General features: G+C 46.4%; 1 protein-coding gene across 2 annotated transcripts; it reads right to left on the bottom strand.

Annotated features, from left to right (window-relative positions):
- Nucleotides 1-5957: 5957 nt before the first annotated feature.
- On the bottom strand, nucleotides 5958-22885 carry METRN (meteorin, glial cell differentiation regulator). 2 transcript variants are annotated; one of them, XM_083585394.1, is made up of 4 exons: nucleotides 22400-22885; nucleotides 15131-15555; nucleotides 10454-10513; nucleotides 5958-8514 (listed from the first exon to the last, which is right to left on the bottom strand). In XM_083585394.1, the coding sequence occupies exons 1-4, from the start codon at nucleotides 22486-22488 to the stop codon at nucleotides 8198-8200; spliced, it is 891 nt and encodes a 296-aa protein (XP_083441520.1). In that variant the 5' UTR covers nucleotides 22489-22885; the 3' UTR covers nucleotides 5958-8197. The 2 variants fall into 2 exon arrangements, with proteins under 2 accessions (XP_083441520.1, XP_083441519.1); XM_083585393.1 differs by having other exon boundaries at nucleotides 10454-10519; nucleotides 22400-22884.
- Nucleotides 22886-23172: the final 287 nt, after the last annotated feature.

Here is a 23172-nt window from a genome sequence, read left to right as displayed (position 1 = left end):
CCAAGGTTCATGAGGTTCTGTATAGCAAATAATTAAGCCAGTATGTTTGAGTTACAGCAGGAGCCCAGCAGAAGTCCTTGATAGAAATACACCTAAGCTGCACTACAGCCATGTTGCTTGTACCGTCTGTTAGTGTGGAAATACTCATATTACTGGAAAAACACTCCTGTTAACATTAATGTGAGGCAGGGGGAAATTGGCAGGCGAGTGAGAATGGGTTGTAGCCTACTAACATTTATTCAGAGTATACCTACTGGAATTCAGAGATCCATGCTACTCATGTTCATTCATTTCAATAGGTCTACTCAGAATAGGAATAACATTGGATACAAACCAGTGTCCTGAACTGGGCTCCACCTGGCCTCACCTGGGGCCTGCATTCAGCTAGCAGGCTGCATCTTTATCCACACACACAACTGTGGACCAATTTCACATAGGCAAAAGCGCAGGACTTTGCAAGCCCTGATGATCAGCTGATGAGCAAGGCCTGCAAATGTCATATGTAAGGATAGGTGTAGGGGAGTTAGGCATGAATTACCCAAAACAGGCAGGGGAGGGGGTCGAATGAGGTCCATGGGCTGGAGGTTCCCCATTGTTTCAAGCAGAAGGCTGTCCTTTGTAAAGTAAACCGCATGACCACGCTAAAATGGAATAGTTCTCTGGATTACCACTGATGGGGCTGTACATAATTCTCTGCATCATCACTGGGCAGAACTCCAGGAAATGACCGTGTTGTGGTGTAATCGTTCATATGAAGAGCAGTTGATGTTTCTGTGTGTTTGGTTTGAGCTGCCTTGCTTTTGATTTGGAGTCTACAGCCTACCTTGAGCTCTCTTTCATTTGTTCTCATTTCCTCTGGTTTGGTTTGGCCATCCTTTGCTTTCTTTTTCTTTTCTTTTTCAAATAAGTCTTTCTATAGCACTGAAATTGGCTGCAGCCCAAACACCGCTCTGGAATGAGAGAGATGTGGGGAAGTGGGAGGGGGAGCTTGAATCTGACACAGGGCAGAGGGCAGCAAAAACAACAAAGGAAAAAAAATTGACATGGGGGAAAGAGAAGAATAAATGTTTCGCTTTGGCAAAAAAGGCTATCTGATTTGGCCAAACAAGCCCTCGTTAAATCAAAACAAGATATTTTTCTCCTGGGCAGAAACCCCACCGGATGTGCACAGTATTAAATGCAATAATTTAAATGAGAGGAATGCATCGGGGAGGAGAGCCAAAATCTATGTTGTTTCATGAGCTGTTTTCTCTTTCCGCCTTTTTCCTTCCTCTTTGCTTTCTGCTATTCTCTCCCCTATGCACCCAGGGCAATTTGTCTGTGTGTTTCTAATGTGATATGAGACTTTTCTTGCTTAAACTGCAAACACTTTTCCATGGTACAGTCGTAACTTGGAAGTCAAACAGAATCTGTTCCGGAAGTCCATTCGACTTTCAACATGTTCGGAAACCAGAGCACGGCTTCCGATTGGCTGTAGGAGCGTCCTGCAGCCAATCGGGAGCCGCGCCGGACGTTCGGCTTCCGAAAATTGTTTGAAAACCAGAACACTCACTTCCGGGTTTCAATCATTCGGGAGCCGATTTGTTCGGGAGCTAAGGCGTTTCGGATCCAAGATATGACTGTAAAACTATTGACAGTGGCAGGAGAGTGTGGCAAGGTGAGACCTAAAGAGGGACACTCTGGCCTGTAGTCTCTATGGTGCAAGACGACAACTATAGAATATGGTTAGCGGCCATACACCAAATCAGACCATTGGTCCATCTAGCTCAGTATTGTCCACACTGACTGGCAGCAGCTCTCTAGGGTTTCAGGCAGGGGACATTCCCAGCCCTACCTGGAGATGCTGAGTATTGAACCTGAGACCTTTAGCATGCTCAGTCACTGAGCTATGGCTCTTCCCCCTCTAGCTCACCTTGCTGTGTGAGCTGAAGTCTCACATAACCAAAACAGTATATGTGTCGATTTGTCTTAGGCTGTTATGGGACTGACAGAGGCTTCCTCCAGACTGTCAGTATTTGGCAGGAGGGATTTAAGGGCATATGTTGTTATCCGCCCTGAGAGCTATAGGGTGGTCTAAAAATTAAATAAATAAATAAATAATACAGTATACCAGAGCCTGAGGATCACAATCAAAGCCATACACTTTTAAGCATATTTGAAGCACATGGCTTTCCCCAAAGAATCCTGGTAACTCTTTTGTTAACGGTCTTGAGAATTGAAGCTCTGTGGAGGAAACGAGAGTTCCCAGGATTCTTTGGCAGAAGCCGTGATCTAAGTTTTGCAAGTTTAATGTGGATTAAAATGTTGTCGCCCGAGAGCAACAAATCCACTTTAAACAAACAAACAAACAAACAAAAAACCCCACACACTGACTAGACTTTTGTGCTTTGGAAAGTGATGGGGGAAATGCATTAAAAACTATGGAACAAACAAATAGCTAATGGGAAGCCATATATTTGGGCTCATCCACACTTACCTTTGCTCTGTGTTTCTGGGCACAGGTCCGGGCTTTCCATGTCTGCATTTTACCACTGAATCAGAGAAAACGTCAATTTGATTTTCCACGGATTCATATTTGCTCTGATTCAGTGGTAAAAACATGCTTTTTCCTTAGGAAAGCTCTAGGCATGGGCGTAGCCAACATTTTTTGGGGGGGGAGGGGGCAGGACTTTTGTTAGTGGGGGCAGAATCAACATGATTGATCAGTTAGTTGAGTATTTCTATTGTTTTAGTTGAGGTGGGGGCTATGCCCATGGCTCCAGGGGGGAAAAAATAAAAAACACCCCCTGCTCAAACCTGGATTTGTGCCTAGAAAACACAAAGCAAGTGTTAAGTGTGGATGAGCCCCATGTGTACTGTATATTAGGATAAATCATCATTAAAATGCTGGTGAATTTTTGTGAGGCCTTAAAAAAAAATCCCAATCTTGATGTGAAAATGTGGAGACCTGAAGACTGGGAGGGAAAGGAGAAACTGAGAGGAACTGAAATTGACAGGTTCACCCACCCCAACTCTATCCATGAGAGTGAGGGACTGACTGGTGCTTTCGGGGGACCCAGACCATGGTGTGTGAAAAATAAAAATGAAAAATCTTCCAATGCCCCAGTAGAGAAGGGATCAGTGGGCTGAGGAAATGACTCATCAGGAAGGAAGCAGGAAGACCCCTTTGGGGAACGGCCCACGAGCTGCTAGCTTTTTGTGTTTTGGGATATACGGACTGTCTGGCTGTGTTGAAAGGAGCCCAGTGGGCAGGGAACAGTGCCACTGTCCACCTCCTGGCCTTTTCCCAACTCTCTCTAGTCATGCTCAGAGAAGCTGCAGGCTAATGCAAAGGGAGGGGGGGAGCCACAAATAAAGGCAGGGGGAATTCATTATTAGAGATGAAGGGCGGAGGGAACAACAAGGAGAAAGGACGGATGGGAATTTGGGAGCATGTAAGCATCGAAGCCAGGTCTCTTATGTTTGGCTGGGAAAATCATGTTTAACAAGCCCGCACAATGAGGCCTTGTGGGCTTGAGGCGTATGACAGAAATAAGGCCTGACAGCATCTAGGGTGGGAGCCTCTCGGGCCTCCTTCTCTCGCCTGCCCCTCCTCCAACAAAGCTTTTTCAGCCGTGCAGCCCGCTGCCGCCCACCACTGACAGCCCCAGCACCTCCCTGTTCCCACACACTTCTTCTCCAGCTCCAGGCAGCCGGCTCCAAATGAGTGAAGATGCAGAGCAAGAATTACCCAAGTAGCACATTTTAGGGTGACGCCTCTTGACTGCTGCAAAGGCTTCATAAGGACATATGAAGAGCCTGCTGGATCAGGGCCACTGGCAGCATCCTGGTCTTACAGTAGCTGAAACCTGTGGGAAACCAGCACATGAGCACTCTCCCTTCCTGTGGTTTCCAGCAACTGAAGCATTATTGCCTCCAAATGTGGGGGCAGAGCGTAGCCAGTGTGGCTGGTAGCCATTGATAGCTCTCTCCTCCATGATTTTTCTATCCTTTGAAAAGCCCTCTGGGTTGGTGGCCATTACTGTCTACTGTGGGAACGAGTTCCATGTGGTCCATAGTGTCCCCAGATTTGCTCTGGGTGGTTGGGGAACCCCCAGAACAAATTTAGGAGACCTGCAGGGGGACGAGAAGGGGACAAAGTTCCATTGTGGATAGTGGAAGTCATTGTTGGCTCACAGCGCCGCTCGGTGCTATACAGCATACAGTCCAGTGCATGTATTAGGAGAAAGGATGCATAAAAATGAATATATTCATGACAATATTAATACAAAAGCGTGTACAGTGGTACCTCAGGTTACATACGCTTCAGGTTACATACACTTCAGGTTACAGACTCCGCTAACCCAGAAATAGTACCTCGGGTTAAGAACTTTGCTTCAGGATGAGAACAGAAATTGTGCAGCGGCAGCAGGAGGCCCCATTAGCTAAAGTGGTGCTTCAGGTTAAGAACAGTTTCAGGTTAAAAACAGACCTCCAGAACGAATTAAGTTCTTAACCCAAGTATTAGGGGAAAGTTTGTGCCAAAATGTGTACACGAGTCAAAGCTGCATATAAATGTGTTTATTTGGAGAAACATGCACTGTAATGCTGATGGATTCTCATGAGGAGTTAGTTAAAAGAAAAAGAAAATTGCAAATTGCTGTAGAATTTAAGATTGGAAAGATGAGAAATTGAGACAATCAAAATTGACTGATCCATCCATCCATCCATTCCTCGTTGTGGGTATCTTTCCAACAGAGGTCCACAGAATCAGTTAGTGCCAGACTGGGCCGGGGAAGACCCAGCTTCAGATCCCCTCCCAGCTGTGAAACTCATGGTGTGACCTTGGGCTGGTCACACTGTCTCAGTCCAACCTATCTTGCAGGATTGTAGTGAATATAAAACCATATACCACCTTAGCAGCACTAGAGGAAGAACAAGATATATATGCAATTTGTTGTGCTTGGTTATTAATGAAATTAGTTGCTGTCACTATTGTTACTATTTCTGTTTTGAGTCTTGAGCTGACCCCCTAAAAAGGCACTGCCAAGGCCTTCTTTGGCTCTGAAGTGGGTGCAACCATTGCCCACCTCTGCATGCTATGCTCTGTCACTTCAAACCTATTCTGCCCAAGGACCTCTCTCCCTTCCTGGGGCCACATGCAAGTGGTAGGCGGGCCCAGAAACAAAAGTGGGTGGGGCAACACATGCTAATTTTACCTTTACACACTCGATGAGTTTCTACACACACCGGCATGTCCCGCTTTCCATCTTCCATCCAGACCAGCAAGAGCTCAAGGCCACATTTCAGCCAGGAAAATACACTGAGGGTGTGAAACAGGGCCAGAGAAGGGCAGGATAGAAGTCTAGAGCAGGTTTCCTCAACCTCGGCCCTCCAGATGTTTTTGGCCTACAACTCCCATGATCCCTAGCTAGCAGGACCAGTGGTCAGGGATGATGGGAATTGTAGTCTCAAAACATCTGGAGGGCCGAGGTTTGAGGAAGCCTGGTCTAGAGGCCCACATTTGGCCCCCCAGGCCTGAGGTTCCTGACCCCTGCTTCTACAACAAGCGCATTGGGCAATGGAGGAAAACACTTGAAGCAACAGAGCTCTGTGTCCCAATGCTTCCATTCCCTTTGCTCACTGAGTTGCAGTTCTGGGAAACTCGTCAAAGGTGGCAACTGGTCAGTTATTATACGTGTGTGTACTTACGTGTGCAATGCGCAACTCATTGGGATTTTCCGCCTCAGGTGCCAAAATCAATGCTCCGGCCTTGTCCTTCGCTACTGCACATTCCAGAGCTTGTTAAATTATTCGAGCTCGTTTGACCGCTGCTGTTTCGGCAGCTTCCCTAGACAAATAATTATCTAGCTGACCATCCTCCAGCTCTTTCGAGTGCTCCGTTCATTTTGTTTGAAGACTGCCAAGGGGCGAAAGAATAAACCCAGCCAGGGAGAGAAATCACCATAGATCAGGCATTACTAAGAAGCATTTTTAATGTACCCTCCCAGCCCCAAGACAAATGCAAGATTAAAAAAGAACAAATAATGGAAAAGAAATCCCACCATTACAAGCTACATAGAGTCAGATTTGTCTCTCTTGACCTGTACACAGACATGAATATGTACAAAAACTATATTTAAAATATTACAGATCTTCTCAGCATTTTGTTTTGCTTTTGGTCTAAAAATTACTACAGACGGCCCAAATGCATCTGGCAGTGTCTCTCTGACTGTGGTGATTCACTTTATATTAACATTTCACTTTTTAAAAGAAAAGAAAATGAAAGAAACCACACATACACATAAACCTTACAATAGAATTTAGATTTAAAAAACAAAATCTCAAATTTGGTATCGTTATAACTTTAGTGCACATGATACTCCTTCAATCCTCACTTGTAAAAATAATAATAATAATTACTGGACTGAAAACTAGTTTTAAGGGTTTACCTAAACTGAGATTTTCAGTGGTTTAATTTAAACTGGATTAATAAAACTGATTTAAGGTGGTTTGTAGACAGGCTAATTTCTGAAGCTTAAATTCTTTTGCTTGCTTGTTTGTTTTGCATTTTCTGAACCTGTATTTTTAAATTTGTTTTTATTAGGTTTTCAAATATGTCAGAACAAACAAGCAAAAGAAAAAAAAATGACACATACAAAAAACCCACACTTCAACAAGGTGGGGGTCCAACAACATCTGGAGAGAGGCAGGGGGTCCACCCCTAGGTTACGGACAGGGAATTAAATTTTACCAGGAAAAGCTGCAACAACACCTGGGGTTGGGTCCTTAACACCTGAGCTCATCATTGAAGCTGGGTTAGAAATCCATATCCGATGGACTAGATTATCTAGATTTGGAATTCATAGGGGCAGAGAAACATGAAAGGTTGAGTATAATAGGGTTGGGGAACCTGTAGCCCTGCAGGATTTTGGTGTACCTACAAGTTCATCGTCCCTCAACACTGGCCATGCTGTCTACAAATGATGGGAGTTTAGCAACATATGCAGGGCCCACAAGTTGCCCGCCTTTGAACTATAGCCATATCTGTGGCATCTCAAGTGTTATGCTGATTCAGGCTTTTTTAAAAATAGGTGTGCACTGAGCAAAGCACGCCAGCAGGAATGAACGATCCAGGATCCACAATTCAATCAGGTAGGAAAATTCCACGATGCAATCCAATGGAGCCTGGCCCTCCAGAACCGACGCAGGAAGAGAGAGGCCAGGCAGGCCCGCAATATATCCTGGCCCTGGGCGTGGGGCTAAGCGCTGCCACTGGGTGGTTGGTCCTATGCCCAGGGGAACACCCTCCAAATTTCTGCCACCATTGGCTGATTTGGCAGCAGGAAATGATCCGGCCTGTCATTCACCAGTTCACATGGAGGTCTGAGGCCCGCCTGCAAAATCACCTGCCCAAGAAGGGGCAAACGGACTTCTCACTTCTACTGCTTGCTCACTTTGTCTTCCTACCTGATGTCTTCTGCCACGTTTGATTGAATGAAGGTGCGCCAATGAAAACCAAGACTGTACTTGTTCAAAAGGGAATCTCATTCCTGTTATGTTTTTGGTCACTGACCGAGATGTAATCCTGGTGTTTCTCTTGTCAAGGAAGCCGCAGAAGGGAGAGACAGACGAGGTCGCTTTGCAGGCTTCCTTAGCTCATCCAGAAACTGGGAAGGAGGCAGGACCAGCGAATGAAGTGTCTCCTTGTCTGTGATGCTATTTCCTGTTAGGAGGGATGGTAATGCATATGCGATCCATAGGCAATAGCAATAGGGGTTTGCTGGGGGGGGGGGGCAGAACTCAGGAAGGGCATCATGCACTTATTTTTAGGTGTGGGTTTGATTTGGCGCTCCAGTAAATAATAGGATCAAGAAGTCCTGAGCAAGACAACATTTCCCACACTGGGAGAGTCTCAATTCCCTTTATGCAATTTGTGGCATGTTCCAATCTAACCAGAGAGCAGCTCAGTCACCCTTCCGCTTGGCCTACAATTCCTCCCTTTGCTGGAGAGACCCAATGAGAAAGTTATGGGTAGGGCCATCAGTCTCATACAGGAAAGAAAAGAGCTTGTTCCCTCTGGGTTCAAAAGACAGCTCTCGTCTCCCACGGCTAAGCCAGGAAATGCCATTTCCAGCATGGTCACGGTGTGGTTTGTGTGTGTGGATCCTGCCCTCTTGGCAAAACCGATTCCTGCCACCCACTTCCCATCAACAAATCAGTCCAAGGAGACTTCGCAGGGGTTTTCGTGAGCTTGGCGTGCACCCTCATAGATGTGGCGGAAGTCTTTGTAGCGAGGAGCGCAGCTGAGCCAAGCCTCCCCAAAATGCAGCCACCCAGTGAACAGGAAGCTGCCAGGTCCCGGCTTCACCCCACACCGCAGCAGAGTACGGATGCTGCCCGTGGATTTCCCATATTTGCCAACCGGTTGGAACAAGGCAAACTTCTGGCGGTGGATCCGGGTGGCACTGACACTGATGATGGATTCTTGCGACTCCATGTCATTGGAGACTGTCCGGATATTGCCACGGATGACTGCAGGGGTGGAAGGAGTGGAGAAAACAGAAACGTTTGTTTGTTTGTTTGTTATATATATACTGGCCAACAGCAGTTTTACAAAACACAGAGAGAGAACAAACAGCAAATTAAATCCAAATGGACGGCAGTTTAAAGACTAAAAATAGCACAGTCAATGAGATATATCAATACAATGTCAACAATTACTTACAGAGCAGTGACACACTGATAAAACCCAACCGTGTGTGTGTGTGTGTGTGTGAGAGAGAGAGAGAGAGAGAGAGAGAAATCCTACAAACCACAGATGTGCACACACACATGGGCGTAGTCAAGGGGGAGCAGGGAAGCAGCTGCCCCCCAAATCAAGTAAAACAATAGAAATACTTAACTAACTAATCACATCAGTTCTGCCCCCCAAAAGTCATGACCCCCCCCCACAAAAATCCTGGCTACGTCCATATGCACACATCATGCATCTAAAGCACATTTAAAGCATATCCCCCTCCCCAAAAAAATCCTGAGAACTGTAGTTCACCCCTCAACAGTAAGCTTGGGTGGATCCAGAGGCAAAGAGTGGATGGAGCAGGAGATGTGGTCCTTATTTTTGTACAATAGGCTGCACTCCAGCTCTGCAAAAGTCAGAAGTTTGGACATGCATCTCTCTCTGTCTTCTACTCAGGAAGCAAGAGGCTTTGCCATAGTTCAAGGACATATTCTGGCTAGGCAAAAGCACTTGTGGGTGGTCTTGGAGCAGGGCTGGCAAGTGTGGCTTGTAGAGATCTCTGAGGGCCAGACAGAGTTGCCTGGAGGGCCATACTTGGCCCCAGGACCCGATATTGATCCCCCATCCCTGCTTTAGGCAAACAGCAAAACTTACTTGTTTTGGCATGCATTTGACCACAAACAAATCAGTCATTTCAGTTTGGTTTTGCTTGCTTGGCTTTTATGTATTTGTTGGCATTTCTAAATCAATGCGCTACGTTATTGCTGTTGGGCTTGTTTTATTATTTTTCTCAGCCACACTGGCAGTCCCTGCACTGAAAGGCAGCATGGAAACAAAACCAAATCAATCAACAGAAGTGGTTCTGTAGTGGCACCCAGCTCTAAGGCTACAGCTGAGTATAACTGGTCAGATCTAGCCAATTATGGAGAGGAATCCAGCTATTAGCCTGCTTGCACGCAGGTGCCTTTGGCTTCCTCCAAATCAGCAAGAATTAGCCCCTCCGAGATCATTCTGACAGGCTCGTGATCTGATCCGGCGTGGCAAATCCCCTTGTTCTCCTGTTTGACTTCCTGGTTGCCATGGGAACTTTGGAGTGGGCAGCCAGCGGACCCCCTGACCCCCTTCTCCTATTGTTTAGGGTTGCAAATCTGGAGGTTAGCAGAGCGTGCGGGGCAATAATTGGCAACTGCCCACTGAGCCGGACAGCCCTGAGTGTGCAGGCATTTAAAGGGGAGAATGGAAAGGCCACATCGTCCCAGCTGGGGAGCGAGTTGCTCTGTGGGGGCAGCTCTGGCTGCTGGTGCCTCAGCCCAGACTGGCAGGCAGGCAGCTCCTGGTTAGCTACTTAAGCAGAATTCAGGGACAGAGTTCCAGAAGGGCAGGCTTTAGCTTTCACAGCTGCATATGCATTATCAAGAGTGATTTCTATGGCATTTTTTCCCATGTAAAAGGAAAAAGCAAAAGAGAGAGCCGTGCAATTAACAGTTCTTAGTCCTGGGTCCCTGGGTAACATTAGGCAAGTAAATCACAATCACAGGGTTGGTTGCAATGATGAATGCAATAAGGATTGCTAAGCAAATTGGGCAGTCCAGAAGTCTGAAATCCTGAGCGGCTGCTACCAGTCAGTGTGGGCAATACTGAGCTAGATGGACCAATGACTCAGTATAAGGCAGCTTCAATTTACGATGCTGAAGAGAGGAGCGGAAAACGTGACGTTGAGGAAGATGTACTCACCAAAATCACTAGTGCAAACGGCCATCAGAATCTCAGTGTTGTTACATGGACGGCAGCTCCCTGCATCTTCCAAAGAGAAAAAAAGAAACAGTCACTCAAACTGAGTTCATGCCAATTGTTCTTTAGAGAAGGGATGTGGAGAATGAGGGGAGGCAGAAGTAAAGCGTAGAAAGGCATCGTGAAAAGTTTGCTTCATCTATGGAGGGGAAGGAGAAATAGCAGTCCAGGGCATGTTTGGGCCAGGTGATTTTCACTTGAAAATATGGAAAGTGGCTGGTACACTCTATTCATCTTTGACAATAGAGACTCGGCTTCTGTGGCTAGAGGCATCATTTATCAGCTGTGACTGGTACAATATCATCAACTGCCTGGACTGGGAAAACTTGGCCACAGCAGTTCATGCACTGGTTACTTCAAGACTGGATTCCTGCAATGAGCTCTATGTGGGGCTTCTCTGTTGAGCAGGAAGAGCTGGGAAAGATTCCCAGACCAAATGCCTTGAAAGCCACTGCCAGACAATATGTGAGGAACCAGTGGCCCTCCTGAAGTTGTTGAATTGCAATTCCCATCATCGCTGGCTGTTGACCATTCAGACTGACTCCCATCAAGATCTGGTGGGCCACAGTTTCCTCATCCTTGATCAGGAGGGGTGTTGTGGTTAGAGAGATGGGCTAAAAGCTGAGAGATGAGGCTTTCACAGTTACTCAGCCATGAAGCTCAATGGGTGACCTTGGGCCAGTCCCTGCCTCTCAGCCTAACCTGCCTCACAGGGTTGTTGCGAGTTTTCAAACTCTTCATGTATTAAATGTCAAGTTGGCATATGCAGAGGTGGGGTGTTTTTTAAACCTAAATTCTATAAACAAAATTAACTCAACATAAATTCTCATTTTCCATAACTAGATATAGACAGACAGATAGATAGATATGAAACATAAAAAACTCTAAACTAAAAGGTTTAGCTTTAAGCTTCCCCTTCTGCTCCTAGTGTTTAATGGAAAGAATATACTTAATAAGAGTTAAGATTTACAGCCAAACAAAATAGAAATTTTGGCATTTTGAGCACCACGCTCCAACTAATTGGTCTTCTTAGGTTTAAGTACCTGTAGAAGGTTGCTTGAAACTAGTCAGCTTCTTAGTCTAATCTACCTCACAGGGTTGTTGCAAGGATAAAATGGGGGAAGGGAGAACCATGTGTACCGCCCTGAACTCCTTGAAGGAGAAGGTGGGATAGAAATGTAATAAACAAATAGGCCTGACAAAATGGCCTGGCTTCGTAGAAGGCAGCCTTCTATTCTCCTAAGATGCCCTCTGGTCACAATCCCATTGGCATTAGAGAGCTAAGCTGGTAGGGCTCAAGTGTGCCTAACTCTGGCCCTAGGTGCCAACATTTCTCAAGACAAAGCCTAGTAAAAAGTTTTTTTAAAAAAAAGCCATTCCCCAGTTGGGGAGAATGCCTAGGGTTGCTATGGTAACCATGTTCAGGCCTTATCTGAGATGCAGCTGAACGTCTTGGCGGGTGACTCCGCTACGAGCTGCCGCACACTGGACTTTTGTTAGCTCAGAGATGAGGCCGATTAGATGTTCCTTCTTCGGCCTTGTGTTTTCGATTGCTGAGCACACTCCGGACGGCTTGGGTTACTTGCCCACCTCCTCCCCTTGCCGTGAGGGAGGCCCACACAGCATTCGGAGTCCTTGAAATGCAACAACAGCAAAAGGAGTTTCCGCTTTCCTAAGCCTGGGAAGCAAATTAAGACTGTTTCCATGTTTGGTTTGCAAATGCTCTAGCATCAGGGTGCATCAGAGCATGTGCAGAGTTCCTTTACCCCAAGTAGGGAAAGACGACTTCTTTTTTTTAAAGGATATATGAGTCATAGTACTCTGACCATTATAGAAAGCTGTTGCCTTGTGAAAGGAATGCTTTCTTGCCTGCCTGGAGAAAGCCCAGTGTGCTGTTTGAGCCTGGAACTGCTGAACCAACTCTTGGATTGGGCTATGGCACTGCGCAAGGGAATGAGTCACACCCATCGTCCCACAGACTTTTGCCCCGGCCCCACCCAGCACTGAAATGTGGCCCCCGGAAAGTTGACCACGAGGGAATGCAGCCCCAGGGCTGAAAAAGCTTCCTCACACTTAGGCTAAATAGGACACAATTCTGATCAGGACATAAATATTCTGGTTGTGTGGCAACCTTATTTCCACACCGAAGAAAAAGCAAACAGCCCCAGCTACATGCACACTTTCTTTCCTGCAGGACCTAGAATAGTCCTGAATGTCATGTTTCCTCCTTATTTATTTTATTTGTTTAATTTTACATTTATAGCCTCCTTTTCCTCCACAGAGCTCAAGGCAACCCTGTGTGCTAGGTTAGGCTGAGAGGCAGTGACTGGCCCAGCAAGCTTCATGGCTGAGTGGAGATTTGAACCCAGGTCTCCCAGGCTCTAGTCCAGCACTCTAATCACTACACCACAGTGGCTCATGATCCTACACATGTGCCACTTGTAACACAATAGGCATAAGAATATGATGCAAATATTCATCTGTTCCAGGATTCAGTTCCTAGCAGTATCCAGGGAAATGATTCTGGAAAGCTTGGAAATAGAGCTTGAGAGCACTGAGCCTCCCTTGATCTTTTTTCCCCTGAATGGGAATGGAGGATGAATTCAATTCAGTTCATGTTTAAAGGTAATGTACATCTTCCAAAATAATATGCAAACTGAAACACATTTATCTTTCGAAACGGGCGCTTCTCCAAATTTTGCGATGCATTTCCCCAGCCAAATAATGTGCGCAAAAATGCACATACTGGGGTAAAGCATGCATAAAATGCATATATTAGTGGAAATAATATAGAGAAATGCATTATATTAGGGGAAATTGGTTTGCAAAGATGTGTATATTAGGGCAGATTGCATAGTAAATGTGTATATTAGGAGAACTTCATGGATGGGAACTAAAAAAAAAGCTTATGTAGAAATAATAGAATTGTAGAGTTGGAAGTGACCATGAACATCATTTAGTCCAAACCCCTGCAATGCAGGAATCGTTTGCCCAACATGGGGCTTGAACCCGTGACCCTGAGATTAAGAGTCACATGCTCTACCAGCTGAGCTAAAATGGGAGGAATTGTACTAGAAAAGTGAGAAACTGAGAAAGCCTGCAATTGACATATTTGTCTATCCCTACCTCCTAAGTCTCAACTTCAGATTTCAAAGGATCCTGGGCAAAATATCCTGAGCGAGTTTTGACCTATAAAGTCTTATACAGGGGGACCCCTAGGTGAGCCTGCCTGGCCCCTGAGATCATCATCCAAAGCCCTTCCCTGCAAGCCAGGCACAGAGTGTGGTGTCAAGAGAAAGAGCCTTCACTGCAGTAAGCCCTTCTGTTTGGAATGCTGTCCCTAGGGAGGCCTGCCTGGCCCCAAACTTAGCATCACTGCAGCGCCAGGCAAATATATATTTCATTTCCTGGGGATTGTTGGCAGCACCAATGCTATTACATTTTATTATATTCTTTTAAATATGTTTTTGAATATTTATTACTGTATTTTTCACTTACTTGTATATTGCTTCAGGACCTTTTAGTGAGAAGCAATATACACATTTAATAAACCTAAATCTAAAACCCTGCCCCTCCTTGCCAGTGTCACCACCACTGCCCATTGGCTTGCCATCTTCTTCTGGGCCAAATCTGCATTACTGCAAGGCAGAGGGAAAGAGCCAGCTAAGAGGATGCTGGTCCTATTCCCTTGCCTATTTCACTGCTCATCAGGCAGAAGGCAGGTGAACAGCCAGCAACAGGGAGGAATGCTGATTATGCTGACCCTGGCCCTCTCCCGAATCTTGTATTCAGAGGAATACCATCTTTCATGGAATCAAAGAGTTGGAAGGGACCACAAGGGTCATCTAGTCCAACCTGCAATGCAGGAACCTTTTGCCCAATCTGGGATTCTAACCCACAACCCTGAGATTAAAAGTCTCACACTTTGAATGTGGGGGTTCCATAAGTAAAGGTTAAGGATCTATACCAAACTGCTTTAGTTCAGAGTTGTTTGTCCTTTAACTTATTTTCCTCTTGAAGAAAAGCAGAACCAGTTTTGAGTTTGGGGGTCCCAATGTCCAAGGAACTGGGTGAATTGAATGCCCCCCAGCAGCAGAACTTCCTTGGTCTATGTTAGATTTCTGAAAACGGGCATATACCTACTGCCCTGTAATCCTACCCTGATCTGGAGGCGGGAGAAGTGTCCCTCTGACATTTCCCTGTACAGTTTTATGAAGGAGGTGTGTGTGTCACATTTATTTTAAGCTGAATCCACAATTATGTCAAATCATGTTTAAGGAGGCTTAACTCTGTTTTGGCATGATGGCTAAATGGACAAAGATACAGCCCCTTGCACCATGGAAATGGAAGTGGTGAGATGGTAAAACAACAGTAAACCATGGGTTGCCTATACGTTTGGAAGCTCAAACCATGGTTTGCGTTCTAAACCATGCTTAGTACAAGCCATGATTTGGCATGGCTGAATGGATTCTTGGTCTTGGTCTCTCCAGGCTCACATGTAGAGAAGATGGTTGTTTCTGGGTTGGATATGCTAGAAGATAAAAGCTTGGGAAAATACTACCACGGATGCATCGCAAATGTTCCCTCCAAACCCAGCCATGAAAGCCAAAAGAACTTTACCTTCCATGCTGAGGTTTCTGGACGGCCACGAGAAGCGGGAGTTCCAGTCACCCCGCAGCTCGTAGCGGAAGGCAGCGATCCGGCGGCTGATGTCCTGGTGCAAGGTGGACTGCAGGAAGAGAGCAACCTTCTCCTTGGGCAGCCAGCTAAAACAGCGCACCTTGGGCTGCAAGGTGGCGTCGGCCTCCGAGAGGAGGAGCTCCAAGACACCGTCCCTCTCCAAGTAAATCTGAGCTCCTCGGAAGCTGTTGGAGGACTTGATGCAGGCTGTCACCCGCCTGGGGTTCTCTCTGCCGGTGGTGCCTGTGGGAAGGCGGGGGAAAAGGCTCAGGCGCAAGGCTCCCGCTGGGTACAACCACTCCAGGGATCCCTCAGCACAGTGCAAGGAGATCTGTTCCACGCTGCCCGATTCCTGCGACAGACCACTGCAAGAGATAGCAGAATGGAGTTAGTATAACAAGGAAGATGGGGCAGTTTCGTCTCTTCCCAAGAAAGTCAGGACATACATCAGTCAGGTAAAGGTAAAGGGACCTCTGACCATTAGGTCCAATTGTGACCGCCTCTGGGGTTGCAGCGCCCATCTCGCTTTATTGGCCGAGGGAGCCGGCGTACAGCTTCCGGGTCATGTGGCCAGCATGACTAAGCCGCTTCTGGCGAACCAGAGCAGCGCACGGAAATGCCGTTTACCTTCCCGCCAGAGCAGTACCTATTTATCTACTTGCACTTTGACGTGCTTTCGAACTGCTAGGTTGGCAGGAGCAGGGATCGAGCAACGGGAGCACACCCCATCACGGGGATTCGAACCGCTGACCTTCTGAGTCCTAGGCTCTGTGGTTTAACCCACAGCGCCACCGGTGTCCCACATCAGTCGGGTAAAAGGCAACAACTGGTTTCGTAAGAATATCAGTAAAGAGAGGCAAGTTAGGGCTGAGAAGGGGTTTGAAAGGGTGTGAGAGGTGAGACATTGGAGAACAGAGCTGTGTGTACTACATAGCACCCTCCCAAGCTAGTCTGATGCTCTCAGGTGTGAAAAAATGTCTACCCATCACCAATGGCCAGTGCAGTGGACCAGGGTCAGCCCACCCATGAGGCACACTGGGGCAGCCTCCAGACAGCTGAGAGGGGTGCCGCTGCTGTGCCACATGCTCCATTCCAGCCTCTTTTTAATCCCTGGGCTGCCTCCAGGCAATGGTGCCTCCAGAGAGGAGGAAGAGGCAGGGTGGTGGCTTTTCCAGTTTTTCCTGGAGCGACCAAACATCCTGGGCTGCCCTGCAGTGGTGTATGGCATGGAGTGGCAACAGCAGCATCTGGTCCATTGCTGTAAGAAACAAGATTTATTGGGCCACCCCTGACTATTGCTGCTGTTCTCCAGCACCTAACTAATGTCAGAGCTGGCCCTGGCGGCTGGAGAGCTCTCAGGGAGACACAGTGGCCAATAATGAGTCCCATGAGTATTTCTCAACCACATTCTCAGAGCTTGCCTCTGCATCATTAACACCTGTTCAGATTGCCCTTCTCTCCCCAGTTAGAGTTGCCCCTTACTCTTTGTCAAAACAGATGAAATGCATCACAAAAAATGACAAAAGACACAGATTTGTACAAACTCTAAATATGCCAGTGCAATAGCTTTTTTGTGGTTATCTTCACCGGTACGGAGCACACTCACCTCTTTTTTCGCTGCCCATGGCAGCCATTTTGTTGTGGCGCTCACAGCATTTTTATCAATATATGAGTACTGGCACTTTGTTTTTCACCACCACCAAAAATGTATGGTGCTAGCGTATATGTAAAAATGAAAATTTAGACATAATCACTCTACTTTAAACAGAAATACATCTCAGCAGAAGGAGGAAGTTGGTGACCTGTTTGGTGGCTTAGGTGCTAAACATTTGTAAATAAGTTGAAGGTTCCTGCCGCTCTCCCTTCTTATTGTTATAACACAATGAAGTTTAACTCAGAGGAGATTCAGTTACCCTGAGCCTAAGTTAGACCTGTCCGTTAATCTCCATGGGTTTACTGTGAGTAGGACTAGCATTGGCTAGAGCCCATTATCTGGATTTAGGCCACACAGCAGGGGAAGGGAACAAATTTCAGTGTCAGGGCTGCATTCACTTCTGGAAAACCTTCCAGGGGCCACATGCCGGTGGTGGGCAGGGCCAGAGCCCAAAGCGGGTGGAGCAACATATCTCCACTTCCCTACTTTCCACATGGTGTCACACACTCTTCTCTATCTTGCATCCAGACAAACCAGAGGCATTACCAGAGTATAGGGATGGAGCTCAGCCTCGCAAAACACTCAGGTTGCAACGCAGGAGCCACTGGGGGTGTGGCTTATTAGAAAAGGGCGTGGCCTGGAGAGAGTTCCGAGGGCCAGAGACCTGGAGGGCTGCACTTGGCTGCTGGGCCCAAGGTTCGCCACCCTTGGAACAGAGGACTTTCCCCTGTAAAGTAGGACACCTGGACATCCTATTCCCAATCCATGGACAGAAAAGATGTCTCTTGCAGCACGATGCCGTCCAGATGGTTGAAGACTCTGGAGCGACTTGCCATTTCGCAGCAAAAGTGACTCATCTGCTCTGCAAAGGATCAAGATCACTGAGAAACAGATGCGGCAGCTGTGTCACACACCCGACACGCCCCTCCAAAACCCTGTTACGCTGCCCTCTAGAGGCCCCACAAAAGCAAACGCATTATGCTAGAAGACACAGTGGGCCACTTCTTTATGAATGAAGTCTGAGGGTTCCCCTGTTCATGGACTGCAGTACACGGTTCATTCATATTCATAGACACACACCTGTTCAGAAAACAGAAGGTTTGTGTAGCCAACTAAGTTTTACTCAGGGTAGACCTATTAAGATGAATGTGCATAAATAAGTCATGCCCACTAATTTCTGTGAGTCTTCTCTGAGTAGAACTAACCCACAAGGTTGAATTCTTCAAAGCTCTTGCAATCTAAATTATTCTGCCCTGAAGCTGTCAGTTATTTTCAAAAGGCTGCTTTGCCTGCAGATACCTCCCACCCCCACCCCCTGCCTCCCATTTTCATCTTGGACATTCTGCAAAGGACACAGGAGGAAGAACAGTTGTCCTACAGGATTAATGAGAGGAACAAGCACCCCCCTTTTTATACTCCCCCCCTTCATTTTAAGGCTTAAGAGAGAAGTGGTTGGTACATAGTCTATGACCTCTGGGTCAGATTATACTGGGCAATCTAAATCAATACTGGTCAGTCATCAACCCTGGAAAAATACTAGTTTCTGAGCTCAATTATTTTCATATAAAAAGACCTATTAAACTATGCCTTCGATACGATGTAAAGGGTTCAGTGCAGTTTGCAAATGGAAACATGCAAATGTTGCAGAATACACCCGCAATAAAGCACCAGTCTGGAGGGGCCCTCGCTTGTCCTGACTCCCCTTCCTCTGATGTTTTCCCTACGTTGCATTTTGGATCATAAACCCATCAGGATGGAGACTCGTCCGCCTGCACTCCCTAAAAAGTGTTATGCTCAGTGATTGTGTAATAACGATGAAAATAATAATAATAATAATAATAAGACACACAACAACTATGGCCAGCTGTCTGTGGCTCAACAGCTGAATTGATTCAGCTGGGCTGCAGCAGCAACCTTTGCTCTATAAGGTAGCAAGGGTCTGGACTGCCCCACCTCCCCGGGGAACAGCTGCTAAAAGAGGGGAAATTGAAACAGAGCATTTGCTCACCAAACCCAGCATGGCTTGTTCAGTGAGACTTTTTAAAAAACCACTAGCTTTCAAAGCCCCCACACAACCTAACAATGTTGTCATTCTTTCTTGCATTTCCCACAGGGTACAACTATACTAAATTACGTGGGAAGGAAATAAATTATGGTGAATTTATGATAATTCCAATGCAAACTGTCAATACATTCTCTGAGTGCCTTTCAAGTGCAAGGTTACCATTTAAGATGAAACGTGCAGTAAAACCAAATCTCCAGTATTTCTCAGCTCGGCCACTGTAATGCATGCCACAAGGGGCTGTCATAGAGAGGAGGCTAAACTGGTCAAGCCAGGCATGCTCCAATCTCTGCACTGACTTCTCATGGTCTCTGCTCAATATGATGATGTCCTGTAAGTGGCCATACACAGGGGCTGCCTCCTTCCCTCCAGTCTACCCCACCATCGCTGCGTCACATTTCAACATTCTACACAAAGGAAGTATGACGTGTTCTTTTGTTGCCTTTTGAAATTGGGAAGCGCCGTAGCTCAGTGGTAGAGCCTCTGCTTTGCATGCAGAAGGTCCCAGGGCCAATCCCTGTCTGAAACCCTGAAGAGCTGCTGCCCATCAGTCTAGAAAACATCGGCCTAGATCAGGAGTGCCCAAACTATTTTCAAAGAGGGCCAGATTTGATGAAGTGAACAAGCGTGAAGGCCAACCAAAGTAGGATTTTACCCCAATAAATAAATCCAGGGGGCGGGGGCGGACTAGGTCCCCAAAATGGACTTTGGACATGCCTGGCCTAGATGGACCAGTGGTCTGACTCAGTATAAGACAGCAAAAGGACCCTGCTGCATCAATCCAATGGCCCGTCTAGTCCAACATCCTGTTCTCATGGTGGCCAAACAGATGACTGTGGGACAGCCCAAGAGCACTGTCCCCTCCTGCAGTTTCCAGCAAGTGGCCTTCAGACACGTTACTACCTCCAACTGTGGAGGAATCGCATAGCCATCATGTTCAGATATCAGAAACATTTTGAGTCCCACAAGCCACAATAGCTCAGAAGCATTCAGTCTAACTCCAATGTTTTCTCCTCTAGCCAGTGGTGCCATTAAGACAGGACTTTAGGGCAGATGATCCTGTGGTGGAATGTTCATCAAAAGTTTGGTGGTTCAAGCCCACCCAGGGATGTCTGTGGGCAGGATTCCTGCATCACAGGGGGCTGGACCAGATGACCCTGGGGGTCCCCTTCTAACTCTACATTTCTATGATTCTATGGCGGGGCCCCAACTCAGCAGAATAAGAAACAAGGCCCTGGAACGCAAGAGGGCTGGCTCGACATATTTGGATGGAAGCGAAGGAAAACCCATTACTGGGGGTGGGGCGATAGGGATTTAGGACCATAAATCCCACCATCTAAAATTACCTAGTTGTACCATTGCCTCCAGCCACACAGCTTGCCAAATTATTATTATTTTTTAAAGCAGAGGCTTCGGTCCAGCGCAGCTGTTCTTATGACCCCCTGCATCTCAATCTAGGCGTGCATGCACTGAAGTGTGGCCAGCGTTCTGGACATCAGCACAGCAACTAGTGTCACAAACCAGCTTCAGTTATAGAAAGGTTGGATATAATATTAAAAAACAAACTAAGCCTTTCTGGTGCCAAATCCAGAAATCTTTATGGATTTGGTTTGCTACTGCAGCACACATTGCAAAAAGGGCTGCTCTATTTAATCGGTTGCTCAGAAAATGGAAAAAAAAAACTTGTAGCACACAAAAATGATGTCTCTAGCTAATCATACAATTGCAGAGTTGGTTGGAAGGAACCATGAGGGTTATCTAGTTCAACCCCCTGTAATGCAGAAATCTTTGGCCCAACATGGGGCTCAAACATGCGACCCTGAGCTTAACAGTGTCATGCTCTACCAACTGAGCCAATTTAGCAATCCTCAGGCAGTTTTCTCCTATTTCACAGTACTTTTTATTTTGCAGTACTTATAAGATTCAAATGACAAGCACCATCCTAAAAGAGTCTTTATCCCTTCTCCCTCATACATGAGGGAATGCCTCTTAGTTGCTTCTCTCTTTTTAAAAGGTGCTTTTCTAAAATGGCAACACATATGAAAATTCTTTTTTAAAAGTTTCAAAACTATTTTTTTCTAATATATATGTAATCAACTAAACCTTAATTTTTTAAAGAACGTAAGAACAGCCCTGTTGAAACAGTCCAATGGTTCACCTAGTCCAGCATCCTGTTCTCACAGCAGCCAACCAGATGCCCATCATAGGAAACATGAAATCAGGACCTGTCTGCAGACATGAATGGAGTGGGAGAACCAGCAATACTACCCTGAGCCTTTGAGAAGTTCAGGATAGGGTTGTATCCAAGCTATATTCAGTGCTGACCCATTGAAATTAATGGATGTAGGCTAGTCATGTCCATTATTTCCAGTGGGTCTATTCTGAGCAACCCATAATAAATGAGTAAAGCACCCCATGAAAGTACTTTAATCCCAGGGGTCCACTTTTTTTTCAGCACCCAAGAAAAATGAAGAAATGGCAGCTACCAGGGCAGTTCCCTCTCCACACCATACAATTCTTCTCCTTTTAATAAATTAGGCCCCTCATAGGCACAAAGAACCAGCCCACAAAATCACTCAAACAGTTTCAGCCAGTATAAATTAGGTGTCCCTAGCAGAAGACCAGAATTACAGTCTGTGCACAAGGATGGTTTAGGGCAACCAATGTTTAATAAGCCAGGAGGAAAGTTAAACTCTTCAATAAGTATGACCTCACTTGTCTTTCTGGTAAACCATTGTCAAAGAACAGTAGGAGATTCCAATACTTCTCTCTCTCTTATCCATACAATATCAGAACAAGTTAGGCTGCAATCCTAACCTGGAAGTAAGTTCCACTGAACTCAGTAAGTTATATTTTTGAGTATGCACATATAGAATTGAACTCCCAATCTCCACTTGTGGGGGGGACGGGGGATGGGACAACAATAACCAGCAGCCAAGTCCCATTGTAATTCCATGAAAAACCTAAAATCAGGTAAGGAGGATGACAAACACCAGGACATGGTTTTGCAACATAAAAGGCCCAGTTAAGGAGACCCATCACCAGCCCACTTTGCAAAACCCTGAAGGGAATCTGACCTTGCTCTGTGGGTTGTAGCCACTGTTGGTTCTAAGTCAGAGTAGATCCCATTGAAGTTAATGAGCCTGGCTCACTTAGGCCCATTCATTTCGATGGGTCTACTCTGCATAAAACTTAGTTGGCTTAGACAAGCCTGTGACTCACACCCTGCACGGCTTCCGCATCCAAAATCTAATTTCTTTTTCTGTCTGTCTACTTGAACTGCTGTTGCACCTATGACTCCCTTAACGCTTACCAGGACTTACAGTATTCTAACTCTAGCTGCTAGCATGGAACACAGCAGGTTTGAAGAACCTACATAACCCAGTATTTCGGAGAGAGAAGGAAAAACCTCTGCAGATGAATGAAGGTCAAACAGCATCACTTTTCGACGACACGTTTTGAAGGCAAGAAATTTGTCCGTATTAATACCTACCTCCCCCTCCAGCTACACTGATCTTCTGAGTAATTGCAAAGGGCTGTATGCAGAAGAACTAAGCCCAGGAGCCCCAACGCCAAAGACATCTTAAGGTCTCTAACTCCTGGGCAAAGAAGCAGGAGAGGAGAAGAATCAAATGTAGGGGAACGAATCCTTTTGGAGCACCATCCTGGAATGTGCTGGCGGAGTTAGGAACGCCCGAGTCTCCCCACCATCCATCTCCTGCCTCTGCCGGCTTTCTTCTGGCTCCTCGCAAGGAATCCCCCGCTTTCTCTTCCTTTCCCCTCTTTTTCAGGCTGCAAAATAGCGCGTCCTCGCCCCCGCTCGCTGCGAGAGACGCTGCAATCGGGGGCAAGACAGACCTGGAGAGAGATGGGAAGCTCCCGAGATTCTCATGGTGAGTTTGAAACGGACTATATAAGACGCCCGCAGAGCGCAAGGCAGTTTCAACCCGGGCGGAGGGAAGAGCCGGGAGTGTATGGGTTTGGAGACGCGGGGCGGGGGGGTGGGGTGGAGATCCTCTGCGGTTTCCCAATCAAAACCAAGCTGGGAAACTTTCGGCCAATCGGAATGCAGGCAAAGGGGAGGGTGCGATTCTCCGCTAGATTAGCAAGTTAGTGGTTCTGAGAACAATGTGATTTCAAAAAAAGGGGGCGACGGACGGACGGACTCTGAAAATATTTTTCTCCAGATGTGTGGAAGTCCATTGCAGGCAGAGGCAGGCAGGCTTTACTTTCAGAGTTTTGAGTGCATTTAAATTAAGTCATCAT

This window comes from Podarcis filfolensis (genome assembly GCF_964270895.1).
Source record: "Podarcis filfolensis genome assembly, chromosome: 14".
NCBI classification, from domain to species: Eukaryota; Metazoa; Chordata; class Lepidosauria; order Squamata; family Lacertidae; genus Podarcis; species Podarcis filfolensis.
The sequence above is the reverse complement of the archived record's forward strand: the minus strand, read 5'-3'. Positions and strand labels throughout refer to the sequence as shown.